The 25,528-nt window shown below is 42.0% G+C and overlaps 1 protein-coding gene across 1 annotated transcript in view; it reads right to left on the bottom strand.

Moving 5' to 3' along the window:
* Positions 1–25,528, bottom strand: part of LOC139789224 (guanine nucleotide-binding protein G(q) subunit alpha-like) — a 138,909-nt gene that overhangs the window by 34,380 nt on the left and 79,001 nt on the right. The window contains exon 3 of the mRNA XM_071729729.1: positions 24,210–24,364. Within this exon, the coding sequence (XP_071585830.1) occupies positions 24,210–24,364 (155 nt within the window). The remainder of the gene's footprint in view (positions 1–24,209; positions 24,365–25,528) is intronic.

Below are 25,528 nucleotides of genomic sequence, written 5' to 3'. Positions count from 1 at the left end.
CATGCAATATGTCCCAGACAGTTAGCAAATAATCTGACACTACAATAAAATTGCTTTTAAGGTCTTGTTAACTACAACACAAAATTCTAAGCTATTGCTTAATGGTGGTTTTCAAATATAAAGTAGCAATGCACTGGAGGTTTTAATTAACTTTCATAAGAGATGCTTCAAAAAAAAGAGGCATAATATACCAATGCGTGATAGCCTGTTTGGGTCCAAGAGTTGCACATTCCATGAATTCAGTGCACCAGGCAGCTTGCCCTCTCCTCCATGTCTGGGAAAAAGAATGGAAGTTAAGTTTTTCTGCATTTGATTTCTTCCAAGTATAAGAATGACCTAATTGTTCAGAGTTAGCTACTGGTAAAATAACCTAAGGCTGCCCTGATTTATTCCAGGGGAGGTTAGAAATGTATTCTGTGCAATTTATCAAATGATATTCTGTTGGGGGACTTCAACCTATCAGACGTCTGCTGGAAGTATAACGTAGCAGAGAGGAGAAAGGCTAGGAAGTTCCTTGAGTGTATGGAAGATAACTTGCTGAAGCAGCTGGTAAGTGAGCCTACCGGTGGAGGTGCCTCGCTAGATCTGCTATTCACAAACACAGAAAGACTGATGGGAGATGCAGTGGTCAGGGGCTGTCTTATGCTTAGCGACCATGAAACGGTAAAGTTCTCAATCCTTAGTGAAGTAAGGAGGCGGGTTAGCTAAACCTTGTTCTAGTGGGGAACTTCAACCTACCAGACATCTGCTGGAAGTATAACACAGCAGAGAAGAGAAAGGCTAGGAAGTTCCTCGAGTTTATGTAAGACAGCTTCCTGACACAGCTGGTAAGTGAGCTTACCAGAGGAGGTGCCTTGCTGGATCTACTGTCCACAAATAGGGAAGGACTGGCGGGAGATGTAGTGGTCGGAGTCCATCTTGTGCTTAGCAACCATGAAATGGTGAAGTTCTTGATATGTAGTGAAGTAAAGAGCGGGGTTAGCAAAACCTTCACCATGGACATCCAGAGGGCAGACTTCAGCCTGTTTAGGAGACTGGTCGAGAGAGTGCCTTGGGAGAGAGTCCTGAAGGACAAAGGGGTCCAGGAAGGCTGGACATTGTTCAAGAAGGAGCACGTTGTCTGTCCCCAGGTGCCATAAGACAAAATGGCAGGGAATATGAGCGGCCTGGCTGAAAAAAAGGAGAGTTACCTCCTTCAGAAGAAGGGGCAGGCATCTTGGGATGGGTACAGGGACCTAATTAGGTCATGCAGAGAAAAAATTAGGAAGGCAAAAGCCCATCTGGAGCTCAATCTAGCCACTGTCATAAGGGACAACAAAAACAGTTTTAAAAAATTCATTAACTATAAAAAGAGAGCCAGGGAGAATCTCCATCCTTTATTGGATGTGGGGAGAAACCTTGCAGCCAAGGATGAGGCTGAAATACTTAATGCTTTCATTGCCTACGTCTTCATTAGTCAGACCAGCCACCCCAAGGGTATTCAGTCCCCTGAGCTGGAAGATAATGAAGGAGAGCTGCACAAACCCCCCCAAAATCCAGGAGGAAGCAGTTAATGACCTGCTATGGCACCTGGACACTCACAAGTCTGTGGGGCCAGATGGGATCCACCTGAGAGTATTGAGGGAGCTGGCAGAGGAGCTCACCAAGCCTCTCCATCATTTATCAACAGTCTTGGTTAACAGGGGAGGTCCCAGGAGGATCCGGGGAACTGCAGGTCTATCAGTCTGACTTTGGTGCCTGGAAAAATTATGGAGAGGTTCCTATTGAGTGCGCTCACATGGCAAGTACGGGACAGCCAGGGGATCAGGCCCAGCCAGCACGGGTTCAGGAAAGGCAGGTCCTGCTTGACCAACCTGGTCTCATTCTATGACCAGGTGACCTGCATAGACATGTCTATGCTCTGCTGGGTAAAAAACTGGATGCTTGGACAGGCCCAGAGAGTTGCAGCCAATGGAATTAAATCCAGTTGGTGGCTTGTCACCAGTGGTGTTCCCCAGGGCTCAGGTTTGGGGCTCGTCTTTTTCAATATCTTTATCAGTCATCTAGATGAGGGGATTGAGTGCTTCTTCAGCAAGTATGCAGATGACACCAAATTGGGTGGGAGTGCTGATCTGTTTGAAGGTAGGAATGCTCTGCAAAGGGACCTGGACAGTCTGGATCAATGGGCTAAGGCCAGTAATACGAGGTTCAACAAGACCAAGTACTTTGGTCACAACAGCCCCATGCAATGCTACAGGCTTGGGGAAGAATGGCTGGAAAGCTGCCAGGAAGAAAAGGACCTGGGGGTGCTGGTCAACAGTCAGCTGAATATGAGCCAGCAGTGTGCCCAGGTGGCCAAGAAGGCAAACAGCATCCTGGCTTCTATCAGGAAAAGCGTGGCTAGTAGAAGGGAAGTGATCTTGCCCCTGTACTCAGCACTGGCGAGAACGCATCTCGAGTACTGAGTTCTGTTGCAAGATGAACCTCTCTTAGGGTACGATGCTCTAAGGTCCAACCAGGTGTTCCAGCAGAAACTCACGAATAGTGCTGCGAGTCTATTGCCCTCAGGGTTGAGTAGCCTGCATCAGTGCTATTGCCACAAAAACAGCTAACCTCTCTGCTGGCTTGCTCAAGAGTGAGCTGAGCCTGTGCTTCAAGCCTCACCTTTTATTGGCCCCCCAGTCCTGCTCATGCGCAGTAGGGGCCCGCCCTAATCAGGCACAGGTGGGCTTAACACAAGCTCATGCCCACTACCTGGCAATTAGTGGCACCTGGTTGCCTCATTTCACTACAGAGTTCAGTTCTGGGCCCCTCACTACAAGAAAGACTGGAACAAGAAAGTTGCTGGAACAAGTTCAGAGAAGGGCAACCAAGCTGGTGAAGGGTCTGGAAAACAAGTCCTAAGAGGAGAGGCTGAGGGAATTGGGAATGTTTAGTTTGGAGAAGAGGAGGCTGAGAGGAGACCTTATTGCTCTCTACAACTACCTGAAAGGAGGTTGTATGGAGGTGGGTGCTGGCCTCTGCTCTCAAGTGAACAATGATAAGACTAGAAGAAATGGCCTGAAGTTGTACCAGGGGAGGTTTAGACTAGATATTAGGAAGAATTTCTTTACTGACAGAGTAGTTATGTGTTAGAATGGACTGCCCAGGGAAGTGGTTTGAGTCACCATCCCTGGAGGTATTTAAACACCGTGTAGATGAGGCACTTCAGGACATGCTCTAGTGGGCATGGTGATACAGATATTGATAAAGATTGTTTTATTTTATTGGGGGGGGGGGGGGGGGGGGGGCAGTGTGTTGACAGTTGGACGTGGTGATCTTAGAGGTCTTTTCCCACTGTGAAAATTCTGTGATTTTGTGATTCTCTGATTCTGTGATATCATTAAGCTCTAAATGTATTATTTTCTTCATAGTTATTATTCAAGTTGTACTTCTTAAAATAAATCCACTCAAGAAATAATAGACTACTCTAGATACTCTGAATAATTTGTTATACAATAATGGAAGTGTTTATGAACAATGACAGAAACAAAGCAATTTGAGTTATACTTTACAGCAAAACCACAAATAATTAATTTGTTAACTCTGGGGGGAAGCCAAAAATAGTATCAAATTTTCCTCATTATTAATTAATTAAAATTATGTTTTTATTAATGAAATATTAGGCTGATAGTTCATGTTGAATGTGAGAATATTACACATATTCAGAAAGATGTACTGAAACATGTATCTTGGAAAAAATTTCATATTCAGAAGTTACTACTCTGAAAATTATTTCTCAGAACCCTGACTAGGTTCTGCCAATAGGAAAAAGGGATTGAAATCTGAGCACTTCATCTGCCCTTAGATCTTTTAAATAAAAAGCATAATAGATAAGCTGATTATCAATTTGCTGTGGTGGGGGGTAGGCAATCCATAACAAATCCAGAACTGTCACAACAGGAAATCTAAAGAGACATTGAAACACTAATTAGTCTCTTTTACTCTCCCAACCCACCGAAAATTTTGATGGATTTGGTTTGTGACTTTATTTTGGAAAAAAGAGAGGGGTACAAAGTGGATCGTTATATGCTATAGTGGTACTCATGAAAGCAGGAGAGCTTTAAGAGAATAAATTTGTAGGCGACCCATTCATACAATTGATTGTTGCATTCCTTTGGGAAGATTCAGCTGTAGTCTCCAATATGTGAACCTGGTTACTGTATTCCTGCCTCATAAGCATAGGGGACATACTACTAAGATATGCAGTAGTGCACATTTAACTTTTTTTGAAAGATAATAATTTCAAGTGACAGTATTAAATAGTCATATCTCATTTGTGTTACTGGAAACTGTTTAGAGAGCAGATGGGGATTTTTCTGTCCTAGCACAAAACACTGATGTCATTAAGTTCCAGAAGCACTAATTTATCCTTTTAAATTACATCTTTTCTTCATCCTCATTTAGTTCTGCTCCTTCTTACACACATAGTAAAAAGAAAGTTTCTTGCTCATTTCACCAGTAGCACCTTCTAGAGGCTATACAGAATCCTTACACAACCTCATAGAGTTCTATTTCCTTCCCTAGATCTTCACTTAACAGATCAAAGGATGTAGGGATTTACATTTTTAAAAAAAAAGACAACTGGAAGGCCATTATTATTTAAACACACACTACCAGAACACACAATTTTCAAATATCGTTATTATAGCTGTTACAATAACACAGACCATTTAGAATTTCATTTATTTTTAACAGAAGAGAATAGAATATTTCCAGTTGGAAGGGACTTACAAAGATCATCTAATCCAACTGCATGGCCAATTCAGGGGTGACCAAAAGTTAAAGCACATTTTTAAGGCCATTGTCCAAATGCCTCTTAAACACTGACAGGCTTTGGGCATCAACCACCTTTCTAGGAAGCCTCTTCCAGTGTTTGACCACCCTCTCAGTAAAGAAATGTTTCCTAATGTCAAGTCTGAACCTCACCTGGTGCACCTTCAAGCCATTCCTATGCATCCTGTCAATGGATACCAGGGAGAGGAGACCAACACCTCCCTCTCCCCCTCCTCAGGAAGCTGTAGAGAGCAATGAGGTTATCCCTTCCCTTCCTACTCTCCAAACTAGAAAAGTCCAGAGCCCTTAGCTGCTCCTCGGAGTGCATGCTTTCCAGCCCTTTCACCAGCTTTGTTGCCCTCCTCGGGATGTATTCAAGGACCTTAACATTGTTCTTAAATTGTGAGGCCCAGAACTGCACATAGTACTCAAGGTGAGGCTGTACCTTTGATAACGCTTTGATAAAGGGTTTACCATAGTTTTGGTTTATCGTCGTCTATAAGGTTTTATTGTTGCAAAGAATTATATTCAAGGCTTCTTCATATCAAAATGGTTGGATCAATGAGTGGAGTGGATCAACTGGTGGTGTAAATCTTTCTCCTTGAATTCATTAAGAGAGCATAAATGTGTGTCTCTTAGTTAACCAAACCAGCATGGGAGGAGTGTATACCTGGCTCAGACCAATATAGTATTATATACTTATATACTTATTTACTTATATAGTATAAGAACCAAACAACTAAAAAAAGAATTTTGAGGAGAGAAACAGACTCTAGCTGGTTTCAATTGCATCCAATTGGCAGCCAGTCACTAGTGGTGTCCCCCAGGGATCAGTGCTGGGCCCAGTTCTGTTTAATATCTTCATTGATGATTTAGATGAGGGGATTGAGTCCACCATCAGCAAATTCGCAGATGACACTAAGTTGGGGGGGAGTGTCGATCAGCTGGAAGGCAGGACGGCTCTGCAGAGGGATCTGGACAGACTGGAGAGTTGGGCTGATTCCAATGGGACGAGGTTCAACAAGGCCAAGTGCCGGGTCCTGCACTTTGGCCACAACAACCCCATGGGGAGCTCCAGGCTGGGCACAGAGTGGCTGGAGAGCAGCCAGGCAGAAAGGGACCTGGGAGTCTCAATTGACAGGAAGCTGAACATGAGCCAGCAGTGTGCCCAGGTGGCCAAGAAGGCCAATGGCATCCTGGCCTGTATCAGGAACAGTGTGGCCAACAGGCCCAGGGAAGGGATTCTTCCCCTGTAGTCAGTGCTGGTGAGGCCACACCTTGAGTAGTGTGTCCAGTTCTGGGCCCCTCAGTTCAGGAAGGATATTGAGGTGCTGGAGCAGGTCCAGAGAAGGGCAACGAGGCTGTGAAGGGACTCCAGCACAAGTCCTATGAGGAATGGCTGAGGGAGCTGGGGTTGTTTACTCTGGAGAAGAGGAGGATCAGGGAAGACCTCATCGCTCTCTACAACTCCCTAAAAGGAGGTTGTAGCCAGGTGGGGGTTGGTCTCTTCTCCCAGGCAGCTATCAGTAAGGCAAGAGGGCATGGTCTTAAGTTTTGCCAGGGGAGGATTAGGTTGGATATTAGGAAGAAATTCTTTACAGAGAGGGTGATCAGGCATTAAAATGGGCTGCCCAGGGAGGTGGTGGATTCTCCATCCCTGGAGGTTTTCAAGAAGAGACTGGATGTGGCACTCAGTGCCATGGTCTGGTAACCACAGCAGTAGTAGATTAAGGGTTGGACTTGATGATCTCAGAGGTCCTTTCCAACCTGGATGATTCTGTGATTCTGTGATTCAACCCACATATTCCATCCTGGCACCAGAGGACCCCCAGCTTTGTGACAGTGAATCACATTGGTATTGACTCTGGCACACACAACAACTTTAAATAAAATACCAAAACATCGAACACCTTTTCAAGCTGCAACTGTGCAGGTCAAATCCTCCTACACTTGCTTCTCACTGCACCTTATTCCAAAAGTCACAATCCATCCCTAGCTGCTAGCCTTCCACCCCTTATTCTTATGGAAATGTGGGATGAAATTGGGAAGTCCCTATGGGATGAAATTAGCAAAGGGTCTAAGGAGGCTGGAAAATTAGCCACATTATGGAGGCTGAGACACATTAAAAGAAATGAAAAGTGAGAGGGCAGCAGCAGCCTCAGCCTTCGCTGCCTCAACGCCTGATCTACCAGTACCGACGAATGCTCAGAACATGGACTTGACCTCTAAACAGTTATCGACAAATGCTCAAAATATGGACTCGACCTCTAAACAGTTATTTGAGACACCTAAAGTACCCCCACCAGCACCTGCGGGGGCTATACTGATTCAAGCTCAGCCAACTGTGCCATTTGACCCTGTGGTTCTGCCGAAGAGTAAAAATGGGACCGAGATGCAAAACCAAAAGTGACCAAAAACACCGCCGCCACCAGAATCGTCAGAGGACCCAGAGGGAGATAAGCCAGAGAACGCGGGAGAGGAATCTCAGAATGCAGACCCCCCTCCTCCCGCCCGTCTGCCGCGGCTCCCGGCCGCTCTGCCGCCGCTGCCTTCCTCTCCACCTCCACTGCCTGATTTATCTTCTCAACCACCGATGACATCAATCTATCCTCCGCTTCCCCTGTCAACACTGGCAATGCCTGCTATAGAGCAACAACCAAAGGAAGAACTGGGACTCAGAGGCAAGAAACTAAGGGAACTACTGAAAAAACGGAAAGAACTGGAAACCAAGGATGAGTATACCCCTGAAAAACCCCCTAGTTTTTGCTCCGGGGAACATCCCGAACAACCCAGGGGCACTAATCCATTTTTACCTCCTGATCCATTCCCTATTCCTGCTCCTACTTCCCTTAACCCTTTAACATCCACTGCTCCACCTCTTCCAGATCCAACATGGGGAGGGGACGGTGGGAGTGTGGATCCAGTAACTAGGTGGAAGGGAATTATTCAAAATGCTATAGTTGAAGGAGAAATGGTTCCCAATATGGGTCCGATGGCTTTTCCAGTGATTATGGGACCAGGAGGAGGAGGTCAATGGGTTGCATTAGACTGGAAAATGATAAAAGAAGCCAAAGCTGCCATTACGTAGTACGGTTTGAAATTGTCATTTAATCTCTTTTGCAACATCTTTTTACTGCTCAATTGTTGACGCCATATGACACAGAAATGCTCATTAATACTCTGTTAACTCCTTCTCAACAACTGCAATTTCATCATAAATGGCAAATGCTGTGTAAAAATGCAGCTGCGATTCCTAGACAGAACACCGATGCATTATACGGAGTGCAAGCACAAATGTTACTGGGCACTGGTCCTTTTGTATGCGCAGATTTGCAGGCACGGTTTCAAACTGAAGTGTTACAACTTTCACAAGACATGGCGTATAAAGCTTTGCAAACTGTGCATGATCCTGCACAAGCAATCCCCTCTTTTACAAATATTAAACAGGGGGGAGCAGAGCCATATTCAGAATTTGTGGATCACTTATATTCAGTGATAACATCACATCCCGATTTGTCAGAAGAGATGAAAACAAAATTTTTTGATATGTCAGCATATGACAATGCTAATGAGAAAACTAAACGTGTGTTAGGACTAGTCCCAAAAGGTGCTACAGCAGCTCAATTGTTAGAAGCTTCTGAGCGAATGCTAGAAGCAGGTAAAGCTGCTTAAGAACCATCATTGCAATATGGTCCTCAATACTGATGTATATTGTGGTGCATGGTGCACTGGTGTTTCATACAGAGATAAAAAACTTGGTAATTACACTTGCAGTTTTGGTTTGGGAGATTGTACTACTTCATCTTATTTTGGGCTGATTCCACCAGATTTTAGTAACAATAGCATTTCATTTTTGAATCTTCTGGTGGGTGTTGTTAATTTTTCTCATATATTGGTGAGGAGTAAGACAAAAACCACAGTCATGAGAATGAGTATGCCTTTTCGGAGACCAAGAGTTGCTGTTCGGAGAGTGAGAGCTGCCCCTGGTACAGGGAGCACCCCCACTCCTGCCTCCGCAACCGCTTCTCACCCCCCCCTCACGCAAGGGCACAACTCAGATAAGGCTGGCCAGCATCGCCAGTGTTTCTGCTACAGCTGCAGCTGCTGTCTCTACCCCCACAGACACTGCTGCTGCTCAGAAAGTGAGCCCTGCTGCAGACACCACAGCAGAGAAAAGAAAAAAAGAAAACAAAAGGGGGGGGGGGGGGAAGAGCATATACCCTCATGACCTCATGAGAGCACTAATAAGTAAACAACACTTTCGATCAAAATGCTCAATACAACAATTGGGCCCAGAATGTAATGAAAAATTTGAAATTTGGGGTACAGCAGAAAGGGTTCTTGCTGCTTCATTTGTCCCACACGTAGCAGCAGGAAAAGCCCTTGGCGATATACACAAACTAGCCTGTTGCACTGCTAAGCAGATGAACTTAACTTCTGATATTTTAACACAGATGCTAAAAGATGTTGATAGTGTCAGACATGCAGTTTTACAAAATCGTGCTGCCATTGACTTTTTATTGTTAGCTTTTAGGTCATGTTTGTGAAGACTTTGATGGGATGTGTCACATGAACTTGTCTGATCATTCGGAGTCGATTCACAACCAAATACAATTGATTAAGATAACATGAAAAAATTAACTGTTGCACAGACTGGGTTAGATGAATGGTTAAACCGCTTAGGGATAGGGGGATAGCTTAAGGATTTAATTAGACAAGGCTTATCAATTATATTAGTTATTATTGCTTTTGTATTATTAGTATGTTGTTTATAACGATGTATCACTAGCATCTTATCTCGCGTGATGAAGCAAGTCTGGATTGCTCCAAAACAAGAAGGGGGAATTGCTGGAGAGTTTTTGGAAGAGAATGGACATGTGAGCAATCCTGACTATTTAGCATTAGCCAGAGTGAGCTAAGGTTAACCAGCTGCAAGGTTACTAAAAGATCAGCTGCGTGCAAAAGATAAGGGAGTTGGCAGCAGAAAAGAAGAATAACAGGATGAGAAAGCATGGCATAGACAACACATAAAGAGTTGTATTTAACCAGTTGGATAGTGCTCTGTGGCATATGAAGAATGTGTTTTACCAATCAGCAATATGCTTATATTATGTTATCAGCCTGACTGTGTATAAAAGGGCTACCGCTACTCTCAATAAACGGCAATACTTTGATTATATTTATCTGTGTGTTGTCCACTGCGCTCTTCCCGGCAAAAAGACACCAACACCCATCTTGCTACAACCTGCTTTCAGGTAGTTGTAGAGAGCGATAAGGTCTCCCTTGAGCCTCCTTTTCTCCATGATCTCAGAGGTCCTTTCCAACCCGTCTGATTCTATGATTCTATAATTTCTCTTCATTGGGACACATTGGTCCTGGACATGCAGGAGGTGATCCTTGAATATCGACCTTTTAAAATCAAGTGCCATCAGTTTACTTCGCACTTTCCTTTCTGCCCTAAGGATCTTGAATTCTACAGTCCCATGGGCACTGCAGCCTAGATTTTTACATCTCTCACCAGCCCATCTCTGTTGGTGAGAACAAGGTCTAGCAAAGCTCCTTTTCTGGTTGGTTCCTCTACCATTTGGAGGAGGAAGTTGTCATCAATGCACTCAAGGAACTTCCTGGAATGCTGGTGCTTTGCTGTGTTGTCCCTCCATCAGGTGTTGGGGTGATTAAAGTCCCCCATGAGGACCATGGCTTGTGAGTGCGAAGCAGCTCCTATCTGTATAAAGAGAGCCTTATCCACTTGGTCAGCCTGGTTGGGTGGCCTGTAGCATACCCCTACTATGATACCTCTTGCCCCTGACTTGCCTTTAATCCTGACCCATAGGATCTCTGTCAGCTCCTCACCCATTCCCAGGCGGAGGTCCATGGACTCCATCTGGTCATTGATATAGAGGGTGACACACCCTCTTCTTTTGTCTTTCCTGTCCTTTCTAAAGTTTATACCCAGCCATCCCCACGCTCCAGTCATAGGAGCTGTTCCACCACATCTCGGTGATACCAATAACATCATAGCCCTGAAGGCAGGCAGACATGTGCAACTTGTCTTGTTTATTCCCCATGCTTCGTGCATTTGCATAGTGGCATCTGAGATGTGCCGCCTTGTAAGCAGCCTTACTGGCAGGGCTTATATCTATCTGTACACACATTTTCCTGTTGGCCTATGATTCTCTTCAGGGCCCAGGGCATCTTTTAGTGGCTCTTTCCCTAGTGGGGTAAAATCTTTTATTGAGCTGAGCTATCAGTTTCGCCCCTAGCGTCACCATGCCACTCTTAGGCTCATCTCTAGTGGTCACAGTTTTATCTCCTTCCCCCTTCAAACCTAGTTTAAAGCCCTGACGATGAGCCCTGCCAACTCCCAGCCAAAATTACTTTTCCTTCTCCTGGATAATTCTGCACTATCCCGTGCTAGCAGGTCTGGTGCCATGTAAACGTCTCCATTATCAAAACCCATAAAAATTCAACCTATGGCACCAGCCTCTAAGCCACCCGTTGATCAGGTGTGCTTTCCTATTCCTTTCAGCATTCCCTTCCAGTAAAGGAATTGAAGAAAACACCACCTGTGCTCCTGAACAGGATGCAGGCTGGAGAGTTGGGCAGAGAGAAACTGCATGAGGTTCAACAAAGGCAAGTGTAGGGTACTGCACCTAGGGAGGAACAACCCCATGTGTTGTCATCATTTGAACAGGAGGAACTAAAGAAGAAGGGCTTTCGGACCCTGAGAGGGGTGCAATGCAAAGGGGGAGGGATCTATTCCCTCACATTCCCTGCCATACTCTATAAAGAGCAGAAGGTCAGTAGCTCCTCCCTCTTTTCATCCCACTTCCTGCTAGCTGTGCTGCTGTTAGTTACCACCAGCTCGCCACATGCTATCTATCAGGTTGGTTATACATATATTTGTATATATGCATATTCTTAGTTACTTTATCCCTTATGTTATTACCTTTCCCCTGTGTCAGTAAATCAAGATGCAATTGTTTTCAGTTTCCAACTCAAAGTCTCCAGTCTTTATTCTCCTTTTATCTTCCCTTTGGGGGGGGGGAGGAATAGAGAGGAATTCTGTCAATTAGGTTTGTGGTCCGCCAAACTGCTAAGCCGTGACAGAATAATTGGGGCTCAAATTTAATTTTTTCTTTCAATTGAAAATATTGGCAAGTTGGATATTGAAAAAAGAAAAATGAGTTTCAAAATGGCATGGGTGAAAGACTTGTTATATACTGCCTTTTTTAATTGATTCATCCATGCATGTTGTTTTGTAGTACCCCATCTCCCAGCCATGTTACTTTTCTATGCTGTTAAAACAGTGATTTCTGAGGGAATGAGTTCTGTTGGGAATTTGATTGGGGAATTTGGGGGATCTTTGATGAATGCGTTCACTATGCAAAATGATTCTGCTCCTTTCTGTGGTGAGTTTGACTCGCCAGAGTTTGGAGGCCTTGGTGAAGGTTGGTGTTACTTGTTTTGGTTATTGCTGTGCCTGAATGTGTTCCAGGGGTGGTTCAATGTTTGATATTTGTGTGGGAAAACTGCTCCCACTGCTGCCGCTCCTGCCGCCGATCCCGCTGCCAGCGACAGCTCCCCCACTGGCTCCGAACCAGCCCTTGTAGTCCCTGTCACAACTGGCAGAAAGCATCTAAAGAAGTCGGATCGCACGGTGAGGGGTGGTGATGATTGAGAGACAACAGAAAACCCTGATCAGCGAGAGAGTCGGACCGAGGCAGGAACGACACAAGAGAGTGATTCGGAACCTGAGATAATTGACCAATCTATGTCTTTGAAAGAGATACAGAATTTAAGAAAGGATTATGCTTGCGATGAAGGTGAATCACTCACTGCTTGGATGCTGCGTCTGGGACAAGGGAGCGGATGCGTCTTTGCAAATGCCTTTTGTCTGTGGTAAAAATATCCTTATAAGGAGGATATCGAATGTCGCCCTATTAGATGGAACACTGTGGAAAGAGGCATCAGATATCTGAGGGAGCTGGCAGTTCGGAAGGTCATCTATGGTGATGGGCAAACACCTGAGGATCCTGACGAGGTGCCATGCAGGAGGCCTCTGCTTAAAAAGCTCACACAGAGTGCCCCTGCTATGTACGCCCACATTTTGGGGGGAAGGGTCTTTGGGGAAGACAATGAAACACCACCAACTGCCAGTGAATTTATTAGCCAGCTAAGACAGCATGAAGACAGTGTGTCTAACCCCTTACAGGCTCATGTCTCAGCTGTGGAAAAAATGGCTGGGGAGTTCAAAACTACGGCTGAGGAGTTGAAAACCTCTCTTGAGAAGCTGCATGACAAGCTATCCAAGATGGAGACGGAGAGTAACACTCGTCGTTCTCCTGAATGGATTCATGTATCAGCTATTGAAAACAGGCACTTCCCTAGGAGGCCAGCTCAGGGTAGGCAGAACTCGACACAGAGTTCTCTGTGGTTGACCCTACGTAACCTTGGCGAAAACATGAGTATATGGGATGGCAAACCCACCGCTACACTGTGTGCAAGAGTACAGGAGCTGCAAGGTAATACCACTGGGGGTAGTGTTTCCAGAAAGATGGCCACTCCAATCTCCCAAGAACCACCCATTGCTGGCCCCAGCAGATGGGTCTACAACCCAGCGGGGAGTCAAGGAAATAACTGCGAGGGTCCAGATTGCCACACAAACCCTTGTGTGGGCGCTGTACTCAGCAGTAGAGGGGCCCTGCCTCCAGCCAGGTGGAGGAGAGGGATAACCGAGTTTACTGGACAGTGTGGATTCAGTGGCCTGGCACAGCAGATCCACAGAGATACAGAACCCTGGTAGACGCTGGTGCACAGTGTACCTTGATACCATTGAATCACAAAGGAACAAACTCTGTTACCATCTCTGGAGTCACAGGAGGGTCTCAAGAACTGACTGTAGTGGAGGCTGAAATGAGCCTGACCAGAAATGACTGGGAGACCCACCGTAAAGGGACTGGCCCAGATGCTCCGTGCATCCTTGGTATAGACTTTCTCTGGAAAGGGCATTTCAAGGACCCAAAAGGGTATAAGTGGGCCTTTGGTGTAGCAGCTGTGGAAACTGAGGGCATTGACCAATTGTCTGCCTTGCCCGGTCTTTCTCTTCTCTGGTGGGCTTGATGAGGGTAGAGGAACAGCAGGTACGAACTGCATCTAATACAGCACATTGTCAGCAGTAGCATACCAACAGAGACTGCCAGAGAGATCCAGTTCCTGGGAGTTAGATGGCAAGATGGGTGCTGGCACATCCCTATGGATGTGGTCAGCAAAACTGCAACCATGTCTTCACCCGCTAATAAGAAAGAGATGCAGACCTTCTTGGGTACGGTGGGATTTTGGAGGATGCACATTCCCCAGTACACTCAGATTTTAAAACCCCTTTATGACATCACCCAAAAGAAAAACAGTTTTACATGGGGCCCTGAACAGCAACAGGCCTTTGAGCAGATAAAGCAAGAGATAGTCCATGCAGTGGCCCTGGGACCTCTCTGAACAGGACAGGAGATTAAAAATGTGCTCTACACTGCAGCCGGTGATAATGGTCCCATGTGGAGCCTCTGGCAGAAAGCACCCAATGAGGCTCGAGGTCGACCACTAGAGTTTTGGAGGTGGCAGTATAAAGGTTCAGAGGCCAATTACACTCCAACTGAAAGAGAAATACTGGCTGCCTATGAAGGAGTTCAGAAGTGATTGGTACTGAGGCAATGATCCTCCTAGTACCCTGTCTGCCAGTTCTAAACTGGACGTTCAAGGGGAGGATCTTGTCTACACACCATGCCACTGATGCCACCTGGAGTAAGTGGATTGCCTTGATAACAGAGCGAGGTCGAATAGGGAGCTCTGATCGTCCAGGCATAGTGGAGGTGATTACAAACTGGCCAGAGGGTAAAGATTTTGGAATGCCACCAGATGGGATAGTGAATCAAGCCAGTTTGCAGAGGTAAAAGCCATCCAGCTGGCCCTGGACATTGCTGAAAGGGAAAAGTGGCCAGTGCTTTACCTCTACACTGACTCATGGATGGCAGCAAATGCCTTGTCGGGGTGGCTGAAGGGATGGAAACGGGACATCTGGCAGCGCAGGGGGAAGCCTATCGGGCTGCCACTCTGTGGCAAGATATCGCTGCCCAGTTAGAGACACTAATGGTAAAGGTACGGCACATGGACACCCATGTACCTAAGTGTTGGGCCAGTGAAGAACACCGGCAAAACCATCAGGTGGACCAGGCAGCTCAAGTGTTTCAAACAGATTTAGACTGGGAGCACAGAGGTGAACTGTTTCTAGGTCGCTGGGCCCATGACACTTCAGGTCACCAAGGGCGAGATGCAATGTACCAATGGGCCCGTGACCGAGGGGTGGACTTAACTTTAGACATTATTATACAGGTTATTCATGATTGTGATGTATGTGCAGCAATCAAACAAGCTAAACGGTTAAAACCTTTGTGGTACACGGGACGTTGGTGTAAATACAAGTATGGAGAGGCCTGGCAGATAGATTACATCACACTCCCTCAGAGTTGCCAGGGTAAGCACTATGTTCTCACAATGGTTGAAGCAAGCACTGGGTCTTTGGAAACGTACCCTGTGCCTCATGCCACTGCCCCTAATACTGTTCTGGGGCTTGAAAGGCAAGTGTTGTGGTGGCACAATACCCCAGAGAATATCAAGTCAGACAACGGGAATCATTTAAAAAAACATCTCATAGACAATTCGGCTAAAGAGCATGGTGTAAGTGGATTGCCTTAATAACACAGCAAGGTCAAATAGGGAGCTCTGATCATCCAGGCATTGTGGAGGTGATTACAAATTGGCCAGAGGGTAAAGATTGAGCCTCCTTTTCTCCAGGCAAAACAATCCCAGTTTCCTGGGTCTAGGGCAACTGTATGCTGCCAACTGTACAGTGCCAACTCTCCACCAGGACAACTATACATGGAAGACAAATGGACGTTATTCAGCACCATGAACAGAACCTTGGTATGCAGGAAGCTCTGACCAGGTTCTCGTACTTTAAGGAAAGTGTGTATATGTAGGGGAGTTCTAGTGTATGACTCACACAATTTGTTACACATGCTAGCTGATTAATCTCACATCCTCATTGTGCTTGGCTATTAGAGGTGTCCAACTTACTCTGCAACTGTTTCTGGTTATCTTACAATTAGATAAGGGAAACTCATTCTGTATTATGTATAACTGTATTATGAAAAGTTCGCTTCAGGTCATAGGCCTGAACATCACTTTTAAAAACCATGTTTTTATGTTTTTTCATTGAATTTAACATTACTTTTAGAAAAGAATTCATGTTTCGTTGAGCTGCCTTTATCTCGTTGGTAATTTTTCATTAATGTTTGATGAGATACCGATATATTACCGATATCCCAGTAACATAGGTCTGAGTAAATTTATACTACAGACCAAGTTAAAAAAGTTAATTGGAGCTATAATTAAATTTTGTAAAAATGAATTTGAGTGGGGTTGCTACAGCAACAGGCACAAGATGCATTACCAAAGTAACGTGTGTGCAACAAGCTGATAACAGTAGCTATCTTTTAACATCCGGAAAAACTCTTGAAACTGACCAGAAATATAAGAAAACTTTTTGTTTCCTAGATAGTGTTGAGAAAAAAGTACTTACTTCCAATGAATTATATATTCCCTGTGACAAGGGCCAAAACTGCAGCCAGCCTTCAAGGAAGTTACCAGGCTATGAATGTGCTAATGATAACCTTGAAAAAGAGTTTCAAAGGTACTATTTGTCCATATTACATAAAACCAGAAATAACAGTTTTTCTCATATAGAAATCAGGCAAAGTGACAAGATTCCTAGACTTGATAAACAAAAAAGAGTAGTTTTGACCCATAATGTTCTTGAAAAAGCTAAACATAACCCCCTTCACCATAACCTTGTAACTCCACATTGAGCTTGAATTACCTTCCCAGAATTACGTCACCTAATGAAGCAAACCATCAAAACTTATCTAAATTTACTTTCAATCAATGAAGTTTTGAAACATTCTCGACATGAACAAACATGGGGCAGGCACATCAAACAAACACCCACTTCCAACCACGCATTACTATTTTTCAGTATTTTTGAGGTCAGATTTCTTTTTGAAGTGGTCACGTGCTATATTAGCATTTTCTCAGGAATAATTTAATCAGATGAACTACCAACCAGTCAGCCTCACCTCTGTGCATGGTAAGATAATGGAACAGATCCTTCTGGAAGATATGTCCAAAAAGCATCTGAGTGAACTGGGGTTGTTTAACCTGGAGAAAAGGAGTCTGAGTGGAGACCTTAATGCTCTCTACCTGCAAGCATGAGAGGAAATGGCCTCAAGTTACACCAGGGGAGGTTTAGACTGGATATTAGGAAATATTTCTTCACCAACAGGGTTGTGAAGCATTGGAACAGGCTCCCCAGGGAAGTAGTCGAGTCACCACCCCTGGAGGTATTTAAAAGACCTGTAGATGTAGTGCTTAGGGATATGGTTTAGTGGTGGACTTGGTAGTGGTATGCTTACAGTTGCACATGATGATTTTAAAGGTCTTTTCCAACCTAAATTATTCTACATTTTTATAACCACATCTACAAAGGCAAGGCCTACACGCAATACTTCATGTGGAAATAGATTTGGTGTGTTCAACTACATGTAAAGATAGACACAGCATCACTGACTTTTTCCAGACATGATAATAACAGTAAACATTTACACCTTTTCAATGCTAAAGCAGTTACGTTTAATGCAAAAATGTATTTTCCTGTAAGTTACAGTAGTTCATAGCTATGACCCCATACAAAATAGCCTGTTATACACGTCTACTGACAATTCCACTTAAAAAAAAAATCCTAGTGTCTTAATAAGTAGCCTTAGTTGTAATCTTTGGTTAATTTAATTTGTTATATTTCAGAGAATCATCTGGGTTGGATAGGACTTCTGAGATCATCAAGTCCAACCCCTTAATCCACTACCTCTGTGGTTACTAGATCATGGCACTGAGTGCCACATCCAGTCTCTTTTTAAAAACCTACAGGGTCAGAGAACCCACCACCTCCCTGGGCAGCCCATTTTAATGCCTGATCACCCTCTCTGTAAAGAATTTTTCCCTAATATCTAACCTAAACCTCTCCTGACAGAGCTTAAGTCCATGTCCTCTTGTCTTACTGGTAGCTACTTGGGAGAAGAGACCGACCCCCACCTGGCTACAACCTCCTTTCAGGGAGTTGTAGAGAGCGATGAGGTCTTCCCTGAGCCTCCTCTTCTCCAGAGTAAACAACCCCAGCTCCCTCAGCCATTCCTCAAAGGTCCTTTGAGGCCTGTTTCTTCTGAAATTGGATGGAACTACCCTTACTGGGTTGTTGTTGGGGTTTGGTGGGGAAATCTTTTAGTTTTCTTTTTGCAAATAACAGGACTGGCTGATGATACTATCCAAAATAAGCAGTAATTTTACCATGTGCTAGAAAACATGTGCTGAAAGGGAAGGGGCTTTTTATACACTTTTGAAAAATACATACAATTTTATTATCTCCCAACACCATATAAGCAAAATGTTAAATCACTATGTCAGAGTTACCAGACTAACTGAGACAAGCATCCTCCTTGGTAACACACAATACAGTAAATGGAATCAATTTCCAGTGTATTAACACAAGCTGTTAACAAAGGTATGTATAAAGAAGTACTGGTTGCATTTTCAGAATCTCTGTGGAGGTTTGCATCTCTGAGCCTCTGGCAAAAAGTTGAGGCATGTTTACCAGTTTCCAGAATTATCTAATCTTAGTCTAAAGTAAATAGTAAATCTATGATTAGTGGGACGTGAGGGTGTAGGTGGAGATGATGCACTATGTTCTTTTTATTCTTATTCCATATAAATCTTACCTAAATGCTTCTCTCAATTTTTAATTCCTACAAGGCTAAAAATCATAATTAGCAGAAGGCTAAAAAACTAAAGTCACCAAAACCAAAAACACTTGTGCAATTTTTTAAAAACTTCAAATTGGAAATGGGGTTAAAAGATTATACAGATACTAAAAGCATATTCAGTACCACACCAAAAAAAAAAAAAAAAAAAAAATCCTGAAAGAAATGCATGCTGTATACTGCTTAATGTAATCTCACTTCTTCTGAATTTCCCTAGTTCAATTACTTCATCTTCAGTTTTTCTATAGGAAGCATCACTATACAGCAAATTTCATGTCTTTCTTCAGACCTTCCTTTTATGTTTAGGATATCTATTGCATGATGAAGTAAGCACGCTACTAGTACTATTACTTTAGCTTAATCTTCATCTCATTTCACGATAAAGAGCTGTCATTTTTATTTGCTGTTTTATCTTTAAGCTATAATGTTGCACAAATTATGCAAAAATATAGATTTATAACCTTCAAGTACACTTTTAAAATGAAAAAAAAAGCAATGAACAATATAAAAATGTTTATTAAATGATGGTGGGCTTGTGTACATTTTTATAGAAGAAATGTATATGAGAACTTGGTTCTCACGTGTCCCGGTTTGAGTAGCAGGATACAAAAAAATGCCTATGGCTATACTGACCTGAGACCTTTTGGGATCCCCCCAGCAACCTGTTGATGTGGTAGCTACAATAGGGGGGGTGGGTGGGGGGGTGGAGCAGCTGTGCCTATGGGGAGGAGAGGATGAGTCAGATGACCTAAATGGAAAGTATTCCTTCCCATGGTGCTCAGTATAAAATGGCTCCCAAGAGAGCCCTCCTGGCCTCTCTGGCTGATGTGTTGGCTGGATTGGGGTTTGTTTGTCTTGTCATCTCTCCTGCCGCTTGTGTTCCTGCATTTTGTTTTCTCACTGGAGAAGAACATTATTTATCAAGACAGATTGCATTCCCCTGCTTCCCTGAGTAGGACCGGCTCTGTTGCTCCAAGGCTTTTGTGGACTGTCACTGGGACCCTGGACTCAGGCACCCCCATCTGCTGCTGAGTCAAATTTGGGACTTTTCTGATTGGAAAGTAATTACCAACTGAGCATGGGTTCCATATTTATATATTTGTATATATATTTGTAATTCACCATAATAATTATTATTAGTAGTACTTCATTAAACCTATTCTAATTTTTTTCCAACCTTAAAGTCTCTCTCCTTTATTCCCCTTTTTATCTTCTCCTAGGAGGGTAGTGCGGGAATAACAGAGAGCATCTGTCACCCGGTTATTGGCTAAAACCATGACATCACATTAGACAGATAACTGCTTTTACAGATAGTTATTCATAATTTACTATCCCAGTGATGTTAGCAGCATAGTAAGTCTCTTCTTTTTATAGAGACCTGCAACTAAATTACACAGACATGGAATACCCAAAGAATTTCCTATAGTTTTATGAAACAGAAGAATTTATGTTCAGATCACCAGAAGCAATAACAACTAACAGAAAAGAGTGTTGTATTAATAACTTAAGTGCATATACTGATATTTGTCCTTGTGGGTGCCTAATCACATTTTATTTAGCACACGATCAACTCCACTGAAATGCATCTACTTCTGAAGTGGAACATGGAAGCAAAATGTTACTTTGAAAGGGCAAGTATGAAGAAATGAATTGTTCGGTAGAATCTACTTCAGACTCTGGTAGAATACTACAATAAAAAAATTATTAGCTGACCAAAACACTACAGTTAATACAATATTTTTTCAAAAGATAAGACATGAAGTTTGTCGTGGAAAGACATAATCAGGATTAACCTCTTTAATTCTTTACTAACTATCAGTGATAACTTGAAGATGTCCTGGGAGTTGTTCCCTGGAGCTCTGCCTCACTTCTTATTACAAAGGAAAGTATTGGAATCTCTGCATTTATGCATTAACTGCCTAGCTAACTCAGATCATGCTATCACAGATATACACAGACTGCATTATCATACAATAACAATTTAGTTTTATTTGACTTTCTTTTAAAGTTGATGGAAAATATGGAAAATACAGAAACAAAAGCCTGAAGGACTCTCAGTATGTATGACTAAAGCCAATGCACTGAACACTGACTGGCACAGATAAAGTGGGGTAGGAACTTGGGGGAAAATCATATTTAATTATCTGTAATGTTATTAAACAAAATCAAGGAAGAGAAGCTAAAATATTCTCAGTATATGTGTAACAACCAGAGAACCCTTGGTTAGATGTACACAATGACATAGTTCTTCTATCTAATGGGGCTAGCGAAGGTGAAGTTTTTTAGCAAGGTTATGGGAAGTTTTCTGGTTACATTCTAAATGCTTCCTATGGTAATGAGTCTCCACAAACTCTAGTTATAGCCTAAATTCTGCAAGTTGTAATACAAATGTGAAATGTTACATCTAACAACTGTTTTTTCTTGGCAAGACTGTTGCCTCTTTTCCCTTTAGACTTGGAAAAAACATTATATATAATCAGACTGTTGACTGGTAATTTGTTTCTATTTGGCTTAAGGTCTGTAGATTATATGTAGAGAGGAAGATCTTGTCTCTCACAGCTATTATTTCAGGCTATCCACACTGTGGTGTTGAATAACATCTGTCTCACTGTGAATGGTATGTTTGAAGCCATAAAGGGAAGTGGTTTAGTGGCAAATAAGTGCTTAAGTTGCCCAGTAAGGTATATGGGAAATGAATGATGTCTATTTATATGATGTGCTCTTGATTTTAATGAAGATACAAGTCTATAAATTGCTTAAAAAAACAATATGAACATCCAACAATTGGTGCACCCAATGGTAAGGGGAGAGAATGCAATGTATTTGCTGAGCTACCATGATATTCAAATCACCTTCCATCTTTCAGGAAACTTACTTTCTTAGACACTCCTCTTATCTCTTCTGGTAAATACGCATGTATTTGATGTATTCTTCCAGTGTACTAGCAGTGGATATAAAACTTCAAAAGTGTTGATCAGAATGACAAAGCAGGTCAACAGACAACAGAAGATGAAAGTATAGAAACTTACAGGATATATTAGAAGCTAGCAACAGAATTAAAAAAAAAAAACCACAAACAAAATACAGAGAAAGATTTTGAAAGACAATGTGTACCAACTGTGAGGGGGAAAAGCAACACAAGGAATAGATCAAAATACTGCTACTGTAAAAAAGCTGGGGGAAAAAAAATCTGAGACTAAAGGAGACTCATGCAAGGGATGAAGGAAGAAGAAGCATGAGATTGACACATATGCTTCAAAACATATACGAGATCTGCTGGACAAGAAATTATTATTGGTTTTGTTTTATATATCAAGTCAGATGAAATTACTCAAGTCTCACCAAGTCAGCGAGCACTGGATGCTTACTTCCTTTTAAGTGCTTCGAGAATCACAGAAGTAAATTTCAAGCATTGTTTTGCCACTTCGTGACACAGGGACTTAAAGCTAACAAATTCTGTTTAGATGTTTTGTATCTAAACGTGTGGAATGTATTTGTTGTATTTGTAATTTTTCTTTTAAAATTTTCAGAACTCCCCAAAATTAACTATAATCTATTATAATTAAAATCTACAAATCTGCAATAAATTATATTGTTAGTTACATATATTGTGTGCTAAAAAGAATCAACTAGTGCATTTAACTTTTGGAAGAAAATGTATGAAAGTTTTGTTTCTATAGCCCCTTAATGAGATATACTATTTTACTACTACCCAAAGATTTACTATGTTGATGATATCATTAGAACTAGGTCAAAACTAAGATATTCAGTACAATCTGATCTGAAGTAGTATCAGATGCTTATTTACTACTTTGGAGACTTAATTTTATTGTATTCCCGTAAGGCAACCATTAAAATATATACATTTATTTCAGTTTGAAATCAGTATTATATCTATCGTGGAATCAAAGTTAGGACCTACAAATATAAGAAATTCAAAGTATAAGAAAAGCTCTGTTTCAAGTTCTTATGTTTGCTACTCATTTCAAAATGAAAACAATCAGAAAGTATAGTCAACTTTATTTGTTTACAAAATTATCTTTTACCACTTATGTACCCTAAAGATTATATGTGATTTCCTATGATTTTTAGCTTTCTAACCGCTGAGAAATAAATCACAATATTGTATATTTGGGGACACTGAGAATCCATGCAATACAAGAGAGTTTTTACTGCGCTTTGCACCACTGTGCACCAAAATATGCATTTCCAAATAATAAGTGATGAATTGGGAAGGTAACCAGGTCTACCAGACAGCAGATTGCATAGGACAACAGGAACCCTGTATGTGTGGCTGATAAAGCAGAAGCAGAATGTGGTACGGTAAAAACGGAGCATCAGAGCAAATCTGAGCAGATCTAAATTCATGTACTATATTACTAAATAGCTGCCTAAATTACATCAGCAAGATATTTTTAAATTTGCCTTGACTCTGTATAAATCATATATAAAGGACATGCAAAGAAAGGCCTTCAGACTGTGTATGGACAAGTTCCATTAACTTTAATGAGACCTTCATGGTCCCTTTCAGTTTCTTCTGTTCTTTCCTCAATGAGAGGCTTCCTTTCATGCCAATCTGACATGAAGGCTGGAATGATATAATCAGATTAATTTTAATAGCTAACCTAAAAGTTGCAGTGGAGGTCATGGAAGCCAATACCAAGTATGCTAAATATTTTTCTAGTGTGCAACACCAAAAGGTCATCCTCTTCTAACATAAACCTTTTTTTTAACAGATGAAAAAAAATTTATCAGAGCTATATAGTATATTACTCAGAGCAACTGAATTTCTTGGAGCCAACATTTAGACAGTCCTCAGGGTTCAATGTTAAATTTCACATTGTCATTTTACCAGAATCCTGCCGCAAGAGTGCATGCGTACCGTTCAAGACCAAGTTTAGTCACATATGCATTTTTATTGTTGTTGATCTATAACAAAACTTTAAATGCTTTTTTGCCACCCTTTATAAATTGAAGTCTGTTTTCACTTATGTGTTTACCTTCTTGGCAGCCATATTATTTCAAAATTAGGTCTTTTTTGTAGTAAAGAAAGGCAGTTGAACAAAACATAAGAACACTTGCTTGGTACTATTTACCTCATCACCAGGACTGCAAAAGAGAAAAGGGAAAGGGAAAAAAATGGGAAAATAGATGTTCTAGGGCATTATAATTTTTTTATGAATTGCATGGAGGTCTACCCTTGATTGCACTTCCCTAGTCATGAATTTAATGTAATATTTCAAATATTCACAGGCTTATGTTTTGTTAAAAAACACACACACATAATACTGAACTAGATACACTACCTTAGAGTAGCCTTTACATTCAAGTTAAACAGTAGGTTTGTGCTGAATACGAATACTCACACAGATACTTGTACATGGACACACAAAAACCCCTGTACATACACACAATTATGAAAAGATAAAAAGTAAGAATTACTTCATTTGAAAGAAAATAAAATACAGTTGTTTGTAACCATTATATACTTACTATTTAGTTGAATCCGATAACTGATATTCTCGACGTCTATCATAACATTCCTGGATTCCAGGGTCCTTCCATAAACTTCTAATTGCATCTACATAGGGGTTCTCAAAAGTCGACACCTTCTCTACATCAGCTTCTCGAACTAACTGTGCATGAGCCTAATTTGAAACAAATAAAACAATAAAATTTACTTTGTTTTCTGTGTTTACAAATAGTTCATATACAGTGAATGTGATTAACAGGTATAATTTTTAAGATTAGCCATCTGACCAATGTGAGGTTATGAAACAATGTTGATAAGGTGTGTTCAAATTAAGAAAAATAGTAATAGGGATAATAGGAGAGAAGGCGAATTCATGAAAGTGTACAAGGGCCCTTATTTCAGAATAAACTTATCCTAATCCAGTATTATTTAGCTGAAAAGGATAACACATTCACATTAAAATTCATATTTTCTCAGCTAATTTTTAAAAAATGCTTTAATTTTTCATGTACAATTTTAGGGCATACACTATACCTGCTTTTTAAATTATAATCAGTTAACCAACTTGGCAGAGTAAGACTGATGGGAGGGAGCAGAAAGAATAGGGAGGAGGGAGGAAATGTGTCTTTTCAAGACATTAATTTATATGTATATACACTAATAGAGAAAAATAAAAGATGAAAACTTAGTCAAGCAAAAAACCCAAGATATTCTATTCTCAAATGTAGTCTGTATTTCAGACTAGACACATTTAAGCAAGGACACAAACCTTTGCATTTTAACTTAGGTAAACGCATGCAGAAAGGTATGGGTTTATTCTTTTTTAAGTAATTTATCCTATTTACACACTACAGTGGTTAAAGCTCAGCCAACATCAAAGAATCATGTGGCCATTCGCTCACCCATCACTGTGGGAGGGGGAGAAGAAAATCCAACGAAAAGCTCCTGGGTAGATACAAGGACAGGGAGGGTTCGCTCACCAATTATGGTTATGGGTAAAACAGACTCAACTTGGGGGAAAAAATAATATTTAATTTATCACCAATCAAATCAGAGCAGAACAAAGAGAAAACAAAACCAGATCTTAAATACCTTACCTCACCCATCCCTTTTTCTCCATCCCAAGTTACTTTGCTCACGATTTCTCTACCTCTTCCCCACCAGTGGGACAGGGAATGTGCTTTGCAGTTAGTTTGTCACACCTTGTTTCTGCTGCTCCTTCTACCTCAGGGAGAAGGACTCCTCCGACATGAGTCCCTCCCACGAGGTGCAGTCCTTCGGGAACAGAGTGCTCCAGCGCGGGCTGCCCACAGAGTCACAGCCTGCTTTGGGAACGGTC

This window comes from Heliangelus exortis, chromosome W, assembly GCF_036169615.1.
Source record: "Heliangelus exortis chromosome W, bHelExo1.hap1, whole genome shotgun sequence".
In the NCBI taxonomy this organism is placed as follows: Eukaryota; Metazoa; Chordata; class Aves; order Apodiformes; family Trochilidae; genus Heliangelus; species Heliangelus exortis.
This window is presented reverse-complemented; position numbering and strand designations above follow the sequence as displayed.